The sequence below is a fragment of the Rhizopus delemar genome, genomic scaffold (genome assembly GCF_000149305.1).
Source record: "Rhizopus delemar RA 99-880 supercont3.5 genomic scaffold, whole genome shotgun sequence".
NCBI classification, from domain to species: Eukaryota; Fungi; Mucoromycota; class Mucoromycetes; order Mucorales; family Rhizopodaceae; genus Rhizopus; species Rhizopus delemar.
This window is the reverse complement of record NW_027137831.1, coordinates 2,826,615-2,840,028: the sequence shown is the minus strand read 5'-3', so window position 1 is coordinate 2,840,028 and position 13,414 is coordinate 2,826,615. Positions and strand designations below refer to the sequence as shown.

Sequence of the window (13,414 nt, the reverse complement as noted above, 5' to 3'; positions counted from 1 at the left end):
TGAAGAAGATGAATTTATTGTAATAATTTTAAGAGTAGTGAATTGAAATTGGCAGTACAAACTTGAGGAATTTGTAGTATATTAAGACATGATAGCGATTGAGAAGCAAGTGCTCATATTAACTCATAACAGTTTGTATTACTGAGCTGAACATCAAATGCAAAGCACCCATAATGTCATATGAATATCTATAAACTTTGAATATTTAACATCCCATAAATGCATCGTATCCATCGGCCCATTGAAATTTTTGCTCTTCTAGCTCTGAATATAGCGCTCGTAAACATTCTTGTTGGCCTTGATTATTTCTGTAACATGTCAAGGTCAAAGGAAAAAGCGTTATTTGCCCATTTAGCTAGAAGCCTTTGTTAGTTCCTTTTTCAAACAATTCAATTCGTTGTGCTGGCTGTAGGTAACAATACAGTCAAGATAGCATAAGAAGTCTAAATTTGAAATAAAAGATTTAGTAGAATGCGCCATGCAAAAAGAGTTGAACAAATATTCATTTATTGCTTCTTATGTATGATGCCAAAAGTGATGTTGACTGATTTTGATAATGAGCTATTATTTTGAAGCAAGGGCTTATCAATTCATACAGAGATAACATATGATAAAAATGAAGTGACTTTGTCATTGATAGAGTATCCAAGAGTATTTTGAACTATAGATGAGACTACATCATCTCACTTGTTTAGAACAAAAGATTTTTGGATTTGTTCTACGCTGTGGATAGACCTTACCTAATGCATACATAGCTGAAGAAATTCACCAATTGATTAGCTACGGGATATATCGGGCTTATCTGTTGGGCTTCATCATGTTATTATGGTAGGCTTTATCCAGGATGGCCTTGCCATCAGTCCTTTCCGTGTAAAAATAGTATCCAACTATGAATTTACTTCGAATGCTTACATAATTCAACGTGTGCTTGAATAGAATATTGACAAGGCGAAGCACATTGGTTTATCTTTTATGGTCTAATGTAAGAAAAAGGAATTCAAAGTTACCATCGAACTTTACAGTATTGTACATTATTAATGCTACAAAAGAAACGGACAATATTAATAATTTGACTGGATAAAGATGTAGATGATAACCGGAAAGCACTATATCTATAATTTTATTTGTTCCTGAAGATCCTTCGTGATTTATGCCATGAAATGTATCCTCTTTCTCTCTTTATTGGAATTCATCGAGGAACAGACTACCGATTATTCAATCTTTTCTGTTAATAAATATTATTAATCCCAAAGGAGGCCATAACCAATTATAGAATTTTTACTTGTAGTTTGTGTATCAGAATCTTATTTTAGATAGCTACATAATGTGCTCCATTGGAACAATTCTTTTGCTTAAAATGACAGTTATTCCTGAAAAAAAAAAAACAAAATATTTATCAGCCGGACTGTAATGAAATATGCATATTTTCACATATTTGTGCAGCTTTAGGAATAAAATTCGTGCAGTTTCTTTTTTTTTCTTTTCTTTTCTTTTTTTTTTTTCATCCACACTGTATTTCTGACTTTCCAGATGCGGTTGTGCACTCGTAGGATAAAGAACTGTATTTACTGGTTCTCCGGTATACTTTTCTTTTTTACTTGTGGAAGATACTGTGGGTTACAGCAATGTAATTTCCGCAACGACGTCGTTTTTTTTTTTTGGGATGAGATTAGCCTCCACCTTCTCGTGGTTCATCCTGTTACGTCAAGACATTAGCATTTGGCAACAGAGAGAGGCTATAATAATGATTAATAAGGATTCATTTTATAACCTATTACATCGGATTTGTTGGATTTTGCTGCTGTAATTGTTGAATGAGAGATTTTGATTACATAAAATAAAAAGCAACAAACATCTTGAGCATATTATAAAAATTGTGGTATTTTCCAAGTGATTAAACAATATGTGTTACTGAATATGATGAGAATATGACCCTTAGAGTCTACGTGCCAACATACAGGTAAAACTGAAAGGCATTTAAGACGGCAAAATTACTCTTCAATAAACGTATGAATACGACATGAAAATGGAGGAAAGTAAGTTTACCGTAAGCTCTATTTATTGGACGACGCGAGTCAACAAACGATGCAAATTTTTGCGTGAGTAATCAACAATACTTGCTTCTCTATCAATCTGTACAAACTACTACAACACAAATCCAAGGCTGCAAATGCGGCCCTTAATCGGAAAAACTATTACACTGTATTCATCTTTTGGAGCATCATGATGTAGAACATGGTCAATACAGCCCAAAATCTTGAATATCAGCTCGTTTATGTGTAGGAGCATGATCTATAGCCAGATATGAATCATGTATATACTCAAAATCATTCATGGCATCAAGATTTCCTTTCAATAAAGATAGATAATTGCCAGTCTTGGTCCCCTTTGGTTTCGAATTCTGGCTCTTTCCCTTGCCAGGTTTTCTCATTTTGCCAGTTTCTATAGGAATTTAAGCTCTAGGTACACTTGAAACCCTAACGATAACAATTACAATGATGTTGCCCCTAAAATGGTATGAGAGACAGCCTTGGTGTTCTCAGCTTTAACCATTGGTGTTTCATTCTTAGGAATGCACGCACCATCTCGATTCATATTTACATAGAATCCAGATTCATCAATGAAATCGCGTTTCTTGAGAAAATTCATATCCGAATTCTTATCTTTATTGCACACTCATATCTTGCTTCCATTGTACCTCCATCATTTCCTTTGATACTATAAAATGAAACACTTTTAAACATGAAGCTGATGTCCTTTCTAATGAAATTGTAAACTGCTAATTTTCCAATTTTTAAACTCTCGAAACTGGAAGTTAACTGATCCTGTACTTGGTCAACGTTGGTTGAGGGATCCTTATCGAGTAATACAATTAAAAACTCCTTGGATTATTCATAAAGCTTCTTACGGTCACCTCTAGGCTCAGATACAAAGAAATAATCAGGGTCATTTTTTAATAATTTCACCATTGTTGACCTGTTCGTTCGTTGATATTGTACTTCATAGCTGTTGATGCGGTTTTTTTGAGAGCCTTGGCCAGCATATATATAATGAAGATCATTCTTTCGTAGTTTGAATAAACTATATAGCTCTTCTTTTTCTTTGTTGCAATATCCATAGTGGGTTGCTCTGCAACCTCAGTTTCGACATTTGATTAGTAATGCAAGTACTGATCCGTCGTAACTAAAGCTTTGTCTTGAATAATCATTTTTTTCACTTCCATCAAGTTCGCACCTTGTTCATCTCTCATTCCACCTTTTCCAACTTCAAAAATTGCCTTTCTAAAACCACTCCTCATTAAAAACCTTAAAATGGGACATGTAAAATTCTTTACTGCAACAAGCCAAATTGAAAGAACTGACAAGCGGTTAAAACCTTGGAAATTTAACTATCTGAACAACCACAGCACTCATGGAAATCCATCTTGTCTTCCCATGGTATTACACAATGACATGATCGAAAAAACTCCACAGCGGCCATATACCTGGCTATCCACTCACCAGCGCCAACTACCCAACTTTCTAGCTTTCTTGATAGCCTCCTACTTAGATTACAGCAACGTGCTCAAATGCCCGCTCAACACAACTTGTCAATCTTTGGCCGCAGTTTAGTCGCTAATATGCTCTTACTTGGTCCGCTCTGGCATGCCAACCGTGTTTTTACGGACCCCCAAATCTTACCTTGGTAAGGTCCACTCAACTGTAATTCAACTTCTCGCACGCAAAAACTTTCCTGAAGTCAGCTTCTAAACTTACCAATGATCATGTAAGGAAGGCGGGCTTGCCATGTTAGACCCTGGAACACAACATGTAGCTCTACAACTTCGATAGTTGCAATCATTACTTCTTCCTTCCTCTGATTTACCTTATTATGACACCTTCATTAGTGATATTCTTCGACATTGTTGGGGCCTTTTCTCAGTTTTATATTCTCATATTTTACCTCTGCTGCTTCCTAATATGCGTTCAAATATGCTCAAGTCCTTTGGCTGTTTCAATTCATTGTTCAAAACGATGGATAAAATTGATTACAAAATTAATTGGCAAGTCTTCGATATTCGTATGGTTAGTGAACTACCACTGACTCAAGTCTGTCTTTCTCTGCTCCTGCCAAACCAAATTTTCAAGGCTTCCTACTGGTCTGGAATCCTTGTCAAGCATGTATATGAATTTGGCATGGCTTGTGATAAGTTTCGACGTAGATCCCCCACACATTCGGATTCTTTTTGCTCTATGAACAGGAATTACTTTGAACAGCTTCAACTATGTCGCATACAAGAAACCAACTTCTTCCAGCAGTTCACATGCCCACACAATTTGGTCCACATGATCTCGTCAGTACTACCACTTCCTGCGTGTACTGAAGCAGACTTTGACAATATCCTGGATTCACTTTTACCAGATGGGACTCCTATTTCTTCGTTGAATACAGAATGGTTTCCTGAATCTCAACTCTCCCACTCATCCACGTTGCCAGCATCATATCTGCAGGTAAGCCCTACTGTCTGGCGCCGATTTTTTGAAGACATCTATCCCACACAGAGCCCACATGTTACTCTGGAGACTTCATCATCACAAATGCCGTGCAAGGATTGCCTTTATCAGTTAATCCCAAACTGATTTCCAGATCCTGGTTGTGTATATTGTGGTGGTGTTGATTCTGAAGAACACTTTGTTTGGTCTTGTCCTTTCAAATATGAAATCTGGCAAACAATTTCTTCTCGCTTTTTCGTTAACCCTGCCAGGTTGACTTACAGCCTCATTCAGTTTCCTTCCTCCTTTGGCATTGAAGCTACTTCTTCACTCTCTGTGACCTACTTGAGTATAATAGAATCTGTGCTGCTCTCTCTATGGTAACTTTACTGGAGATTTATTTTTGAAGAATATCAATTTTGGCCTCAGGAAGTACTAGCAAGAGCCACTAGGCAAATCCTCAAGATTCACAAAGAAAACAATGGTTGTTCGTCACAAAGTTAATCTATAGGCTTTTTCTACTCTGTCCGTTACCTCCAACTTCGTTACTGCCATTAAATAGCACTGAATACAAAACGCACATAGCTAGAAAAGAGCCAAAAACAAAAAATGACTACACTATCGTTACCACTTGTAATGGTGTACATCTTGCGTCACTTATAAAGTCCTTATATATTAGGATTCTTACTTGTAGTTTGCATACCAAATTTTAATTTTATAGTACAAAATATACAGATTTGTGCAAAATTGGATACGTAAACTTGGTAAAAATCCTACATGAAAAAGAAACAGACGAGTGGAATTTCAAAACCCGATAGTTGGATTTATAAACAGTGTGCTTTGATCTTACGAATGAAAACATGTGAAGCCAATATGAAAATAGTCGCTCTTATAAAACACGTATATAGCTCCACAAAATCTTGTTATAAATCTCAATGGTGCATACCACCCTGTTCTATTGTTAGGTGGAAATTCCATCAGTAGAACTGAAAAATATGGAAAAATGTCGGGGTTTTATCGCAGTGGAATCTTTGTGAGTAAGCAAAAAGAAAATATGCTCCCTTCTTTGTTTTATTGTAATCTCTCAAAATAAACTATGAATCCAAGCTCAAGTATGTTTAGATATAAGGAAAATAATAACAAAACAACTAAATTTTTGCTACTTGTGGTTTAGACTTTCGTATAGCATGTGTGGTAAAATATACATAAATTTATTGTTTCTTTTCCATTGTTCGATGGGCAAACGTAAGTGGTTAATTTATTTTAATTAGATGGTAGGATTGCCTGCACGAGGAAAAACCTATATAGCCTATAAAAGTAAGCTTACTGAGAGAAAGAAGAAGTGAAAGTGAGAACTAAAGAGCAATAACGTTTATAGTCTGTAGATACTTGAATTGGTTGGGAATAAAGACCGAGATATTTAGCGTTGGAAACTATCGTCGAAAGATAGCCGGCTTACATCCTCCACCTACATTTTTTGATATCAACAACCAAGACGGAATGAAAAAACGTCATGAAGCAGCTGAAATTGCGTTGGAGGATATGAAAAAGTGGTATATTGAACAAGACGGTGTTGCAGCCATATTTGATGCGACCAATTCTACAAAAGCAGATAGAGCTTGGATTGATAAGGAATTGACAGAGTTAGATGTTCAGGTGTTATTCATTGAGTCAATATGTGATATTCCAAGCATTGTTATGTCCAACATAAAAGACGTCAAGCTTTCTTCTCCTGATTATGAAAATCTAGATCCCGAAGATGCAACGCAGGATTATATGAAGCGAATTAGTTATTATGAAGGGTTTTATGAAACAATGACCGAGAAAGATTTGACTTACATGAAATTAATCAATATGGGAAGTCAATATGTCATTAATGTCATTCGCGGCTATTTAGAAAGTAGGATTGTTTATTACTTGATGAATTTACATACACGCCCAAAACGAATATGGTTTAGTAGAGTAAGGATGATAAAGAGATAGAGAAAGAGTAAATAGACTAAAAAGATCTTTGTTTAAAGCATGGTGAATCTCTTTTCAATTTGGAGGATAGGATTGGCGGTGATGCTGGTCTATCACCAAGAGGAGAACAATATGCATTAAAATTACCAGAATTAGTCAAGCAAAACATAGGTGATCGACCGTTGACAGTATGGACGTCTACTATGAAACGAACTATTCAAACTGCTAGGCATTTGGATTTCCCCAAAAAACAATGGAAAGCTTTAGATGAGCTTGACACGGGTATTTGTGATGGAATGACTTATGATGAAATTGCTGTAAGTAAATTAAAGTTTATAATTTTTATGCGGAAAAAAAAAAAAGAAGAAAAAGGCTAACTGAATTAAATCAAGTCTAAATACCCAGAAGATTTCGCACGTCGAGATGATGACAAATTCAACTACAGATACCGTGGAGGAGAGGTAAAAATAAATAAATTTGGTTCGAGGCCATTTTGTACAGTGGATTAACCTTACCTGTTTCAGAGTTACCGAGATTTAGTGTCAAGATTGGAACCAGTCATTATGGATTTGGAAAGACATGAAAACATTCTAATTATATCTCATCAAGCAACGATTCGTTGTATGTACGCATATTTTATGGGTCTAACTCATGAAGAACTACCTTATGCACGTATACCTCTTCATACCATTATAGAATTAAGACCAAAAGCGTTTTCGTGCGAAGAAAAATTATACAAAGGTACATGCTTAAGGTTTACAGATGGTTGTTAACCTATTTTGTTTGATTTAGTGGATGTGGGTGCAGTAGATACTTTCAGACCAAGAGGACAAGGGGCTCGTACATTAAGCAATGACCAATTTGTTAGTACACCTATCGGAGCAAGTGGAGAAATCCCAAATGGTTCCAGTCCTATTTTGCCTATTTCCCCAATGAGTACTCCATCAAAGAGTTTAACCAATGAAGCATAATAATTCATTTTTATATTAAAAAAAATACATATGCAATGTAGTTTATAACAAACTTTATTATTCTTCCTTTATTTTCTACTTTCGGGAAAAGTTTTTCTTTTGGCGTGTGCTCATTTTTATTTTTAGAATGCATTGACCTTCTCGGTGTATGCATAAATCGTATAGAAATAAGATGCGAATTTCAATGTGTAACTCAAATAGTAAACTAAAAAGTAATTCAAGACAGTATAGTAATAAAGAAGAATATCCGTGCTATATTCACACCAATAGTTTCTAATAGCTCTCTTTAATCTCTTTCCAACAAGCGTTTCACATGAAATACACGTTCTTGTTGTACATTCCTTTCTTTATACCTGCATTGTCACTCAAACAATTGTGCTACCTTACTATGCGGCTTAGCCATCTCATTTGGTTAGCTACGAATCTTTAGGGGGGAGGAAGAGCTCATCATGGGAACAAAAATTCATACTACAATGACACCATATGTGCAACCTCAATCACTGTCTCTTTCTTTCTGGAACTAGACAACAATCTTTTTTATTTGCAATTAATTTTAGAAAAGAAAAAAAAAATGTAAAAAGCGTTCAATCGATTTTAGCTTAAATTGTACGATTGAGCATTTTGAAGATAAAATGATTTGAACTTTTTATTAGATAAGCATTAACTTCATTTTTGTAGGATAAAAGTAAAGCCTTTGTCAATAAAGAACATATGATATCAGCCGTTGCTAAATAATTCTTGCGTGTATTTTTTTTTAATTTTATAGCGATGATTAGGTATCTTTGGCTTCAATGCTCGGTATAAAAGCAGAAAGACGGCAATTGTAGCACTATTACTCCCTTAACGTTTCACGTTAATTACAATGAAAATGTAATACCTTTATCCTTTATGTCAAACATGACAGCAACGCACAAACATTCATCTACCTTATTATTGCCAAGAGTAGCATAACTCAGTCTGCATTGATCTTTAAAAAAAAGAATTCTAAATTTCAATCAGTGTTCTGCGAGGGAAATAGTTAAATGGTGCGGTCGCGTAATTTTCTGGGACATTTTTACCTGTGAGATTGTACGACTTGAATGACTTAAAATGCCACGCTATCATACAATGGACCACACAGAAATAGTAAAATGGGCTAAACCGTTGGACAAAAAAAAAAAAAAAAGAACGGGAAAGAAGAATATGGATGATTTCAAAGATGGTCTGATTCAGCTTTATGGAGCAAATACATGCTTTTTCTTGAATTTATGCAGTATTTACGGATCACAAACTAACTGGGTACAAATGCCAACTTTAAAGACTTGTGCATTCAGTAGATCAATTTTTTTTTTAAAAAAAAACTTTAACTTTCTTGAACAAAAAGATTAATTTATTTTTATTGGACCCTATGGATATTTGCAATCAAGATAAGATGTGTACCTCCGCTTAATTACAACCTTCGATCTTTTTTTATTTTTATTAATAAAAAAGTATCTTTCTTCTATATACTTCCATAGTCTTATTCCTATTTTTTAGGTAATACAGCTCATGTCCGATCTTCAGAACAATGTGATTAAAACTCAGTATTTCTATGTAACAATTGAAATGACACTTGACAATTTGATTAGGAAGCTCCAATAGATTAATTTGTATCTTTAACAGCTTGCTAAAGCATCAATTTTGTAATTTTATTTCGTCATTGTGACATGATAATCGATTTAGGGGAGTTTCTGCCGTAAAGGCTAAACTACCTTTAACCCGGCATATTTTTGGCTGAGGAATCTAGCTTTGACAATACTATTTTTTTTTTTTAAAAAAAAAAGATAAACAATTGTTTGTTTAAATATCATCCATGCAACCTTGTAGTCACTCTATTTCTGGTATTATCAATAAATTTGCTTTTGACACAGAAATAGATTTAAATAAAAATAGAGAAAAATTCCATTATCCAGCGTTTTAATTATAATTTAGATTTTTAATAAGAACAAAAAAAAAAATAAAAAATAAAAAAACTCGTCTTATTTGTTAGCCAATACTACTGTTAATCAAATGAATAAAACCAAGCTTTCTTTTTGTCTTCATTCAGTATACTTTTTCATTTATTTATCTATCAATTGAACGTCAAATGACTTGCCAATCTAGGCATCGTTGGGAAAGACAAGATTTATTAATGCAACAATGACTGAAACTTATTACTATAAATCAAATAGCTAATCATTCGATTACGAATGATTATGGAACACAAATAGTAACGTGTTTTTCACGAAATGGAATAAAAGGTATGTTATAAACTTGTTCTCGGTCGTTTCTTCTCCGTTATAATTTGATGACTCGCTCAGGTCAAATTGGATTTAAATGACAGCATTTCGTATCATATTTGCTCTTTTCACATAGCAATATTTGTGTTGCCTTTGTGAATATAAATAAGACAACATCTCTCCAGTCGTTTTATCCTTCTCTTTCCATCTACTTTTCTTTTATATATCATATCTTCCTGCCTTCTTTTTTTTTGTTGATCAAAAAAACAAAACTTTTTATAAATATACATTACTCATTGATTCTTGTACATGTACTCTATTCAAAAAGGCTTATATAATCATAGATCAACTATGAATGAATTTGCAAAATCGACTCACTCGTATACAAACTTTGATCCTTTTCCATATACAAACGCAGATTTGATGGGTAGTGCACCTTTTGAGAAATCATTTGCAATGCGCAAACCAAATGAAGACACAACTGATCTCTGTAAAGATGATACTTTGAATGATACTGCGTCTAATAAAAAGTACGTATAAACCCATTTATCAAAAAGGCTCCTCCAGCTTACTGTTTTTCTTTTTTGTTTTCTTTCCCATATTAACCTTTCTATCTTAGGCCTCTTACAAGAGATGAACGCCGTGCAGAGCACAATGCCATTGAGCGCGCTCGTCGTGAATGCTTAAATACTAAATTTCAATCTCTTGCTCAAGCGCTTCCGAATTTGATAAACTACCGCCGTCCCTCAAAAGGTCAAATCGTTGAAAAGGCGCTTGATTGGATCAAACAGAGCATTGTCCGCGAAGAACGCTATCGATATCAAATCTTACAACTTCAAAGGGAAAACAAAGAATTGATGGCTCAATGTATGTCTGTTCAGCAGCAGATCTCCCCTACATTACCTTTGAATGCTAGCCCTATTTCACAAAAGAACGGTTTATGTAGTGGCTGGTCCACTACTAACCATTTGCATCAGATGCCATCCTTTGCTAGTAACGAAGGGTCAATTAGACAAGACATTGGTTTTAAAACAGATGATGATGATAGCACAAATGAAGATGAAATCGAATACTATCCTTCATTCCTTAAACGAAATTCCCTCTATTCTGAACAATCACAATTTCAGCCCGTTTTTGTGGATCATCCATTGTATGGTAAGAGATAGATCAAAAAGCTATAACAAAAAGAAAATAGGCTTGCTAACACTCTATTAGCTCTTGGTTTTGAAGATTCAAATCCTTCTGCCTCACTTGATCCAAGATGCTTTTACAACAAGGAGCAACCAACCTTTCCCGGCCAAACTACATCTTCTAGCTATCCCTTGTTCTCACAAGCACTTGCATAAAAGAATCCTATGATATCCTTAATCATGGTTTCACGAAAAGATACTAGATACTATATCCACGTTTGTTTTACCCTTTGATTTGAAAGAAGAAGAAAAAAAAATCAACGCTTTTTAATGTCTTCTTTTTATTATTAAGCATCAGTTTAAGGTTTAACATTATTTGTTTCCTTCCTTTTTTTTTCAAGAACAACACTGTAAATAAAAGACATTTTTTTGGAAAACAAAGCCAACCTTTTATCTGAAACGTAACAAATGAACAGGCAAAATGAAGTGCGTAATATTTTAGTGTACCTGTTGCTCTGAACGCTGGTGCAACGTTTAATCTATAGGAAAAGAAAAAACTGTGCTTTTTATTCAAATCATAAGGCAAATGAAACAAGGAAGAGGGGGTATAGCGTAATATGTACAAGTATATGAAAAAAAGCATAAAGTAAAACCTACAATGTTTTAGTACTGGTAGTATTCATCACATGATTCACCTTCGTTTCGTTAGAGCACTTTGTGGACTTTTTCTCGTCCTGTGAATCATGAACACCAAAAGTGGTAAAGGATGGGGCAGAGGTTTCTTTTCCAATCTTGACGTGCTTTTTGTTGAAAAAGAAGTCATGAAGAGTGGTCGATGTTTGTCCTATTGAGCCGTTCTGTCCATTATTCCTCTCTTTTGGGTTTGCTTCTAATAAGCTACCTCTTCTTTTACGGCTGTCATCATTCGCAATTGGCTTCATTATCTTTTCTACTGGTAAAACACCATTTGAAGACGGTAAAACAACACCAATCACTGTATCCTCATTAAGAAGAAGACCAGATCCAAAGTCACTGCCGGATAAATAAGATAAACTGTCGCTCATTTCACCCTTTGTCGGTTCCTCTAATCCGTGCGTGTTTTTTGTTGTGGTTTCTGTAAATAATTCGTTGAAGAAATTTTCCTCGTCGCCATTGACACTGTTAACATCGTCTAAATCATCTTTATGTAATCCTGTAAACAATGGGCTATTATTTTCGGTTGGGTTATGATGCATATCATGTGTACTGTTTTGGAGAGCTCCAAGTAAATCGCTTGTATCAGAGGCAGAAAACGGAATAGTCGCACCCACAAGACTATTTATTTGTTGTAAGCTATCTTCGTCCTTAGCCATACCATCATGGACAGAATTTCCATTGAAAAAGTGTGGAATAATGCCATCATCACTAATGCTATCGTTAAGGGAGTAAGACACGGTATCTGCGGAGCTACTATTGTCTTTTCGTTCGTTATGTATGTCATAGTCCGAGTTATCAATATCTGGCTTTTCAGAAGGATAATTTAAGCTGTCGTTTGGAGAGTATGGTATAGTGTCCGCAGAGATGCAACTGTTTTCATGTTCATTAGACAAGATTACATCATTTTCAGCAAGTTTATCTAAGCTATCATTAGGAGAATAAGGTACAGTGTCCGTAGAATGACAGTCGTCTTCTTGGCCACAAAGTAAAACTGAACCTCCTTCAAAGCTCTGTTTTTCTTCAAGTGGATCATGTAAGCTGTCATTAGGAGAGTAAGGAATTGTGTCCATAGACCTACTATCATCTTCCTGTTCACCAAACAAGACTGAAGCCCTTTCGACAATTGGCCCTTCTTCGTCAAATTCATTCAGGCTGTCGTTAGGAGAGTAAGCTACAGTGTCCAAAGAGCAGTTATGGATCTTTTCTTCGTCAATAAGATCAGTACTCTGTGATCTGAAGGTTGGATAACTGAAGTTGCTTTTAGGAGAGTATAAGCCAATATCTGTATGACTGCCATCATCTTTTTGCTTCGCAAGGCTATCGTATTCTGAATCAGCCATATTAGATTTCATAATAGAAATGGTGTTGCAAGGAGAACGGGGTACTGTATCATTACTATCATCAGATACGCGTTTTGTTATTTGCGTTGTATTGTCATTTTCTACTGATAGAATAGAAAAGAGGACATCATCAATATCCAAATCATCTGAGTTCTGAGAAGAGTGTTGTTCAATCAAGGATTTACTCATATTTGCTTCAGAAGTGAATTGTTTGGATATGTCACTGTTGGTTTTACTATACTCGTCTGTTTGAGAGCTCGACAACCATCTTTCTAAATATGTTGAATTTTCAGGTTTTGTCTTTTTTAAATTCTAAATGATGAAAAGTTTAGAATATAGAAAAAACAAACGAATAATACTGAGCTCTTACCGTGTTCTCTAAAGAATTGTTTTCTGTGATAACTATAAAAAATATGGTGTCAATATAATAATAAAAAGGTAACTTTCTTTTTGTACATTCTGAATTAGACACAGTGCTCAAATATTCCAGAAAGGAAGATCCATTTGTTTTTCTACTAGGAGGCACATCACTAACAGTAATAAAGTCACTTGCGTCGTTCATCCTTTTCACACACAAAAGGATTAAAAAAAATGAAGGCTTTTGTG

General features: G+C 34.9%; 3 protein-coding genes across 3 annotated transcripts; 2 read left to right on the top strand and 1 right to left on the bottom strand.

Moving 5' to 3' along the window:
- Positions 1-5,707: 5,707 nt before the first annotated feature.
- On the top strand, positions 5,708-7,405 carry RO3G_07802 (uncharacterized protein; the record flags this gene model as incomplete). Its single annotated transcript, XM_067662392.1, has 6 exons — positions 5,708-5,717; positions 5,851-6,434; positions 6,494-6,751; positions 6,827-6,895; positions 6,959-7,055; positions 7,227-7,405. The coding sequence occupies 6 exons, from the start codon at positions 5,708-5,710 to the stop codon at positions 7,403-7,405; spliced, it is 1,197 nt and encodes a 398-aa protein (XP_067518493.1).
- A 2,693-nt stretch (positions 7,406-10,098) lies between these two features.
- On the top strand, positions 10,099-10,988 carry RO3G_07801 (uncharacterized protein; the record flags this gene model as incomplete). The annotated part of the gene is made up of 3 exons (XM_067662391.1): positions 10,099-10,172; positions 10,262-10,797; positions 10,858-10,988. The coding sequence occupies 3 exons, from the start codon at positions 10,099-10,101 to the stop codon at positions 10,986-10,988; spliced, it is 741 nt and encodes a 246-aa protein (XP_067518492.1).
- Positions 10,989-11,425: 437 nt separating this feature from the next.
- On the bottom strand, positions 11,426-12,997 carry RO3G_07800 (uncharacterized protein; the record flags this gene model as incomplete). Its single annotated transcript, XM_067662390.1, has 1 exon — positions 11,426-12,997. The coding sequence occupies one exon, from the start codon at positions 12,995-12,997 to the stop codon at positions 11,426-11,428; it is 1,572 nt and encodes a 523-aa protein (XP_067518491.1).
- Between the last annotated feature and the right edge of the window lie 417 nt (positions 12,998-13,414).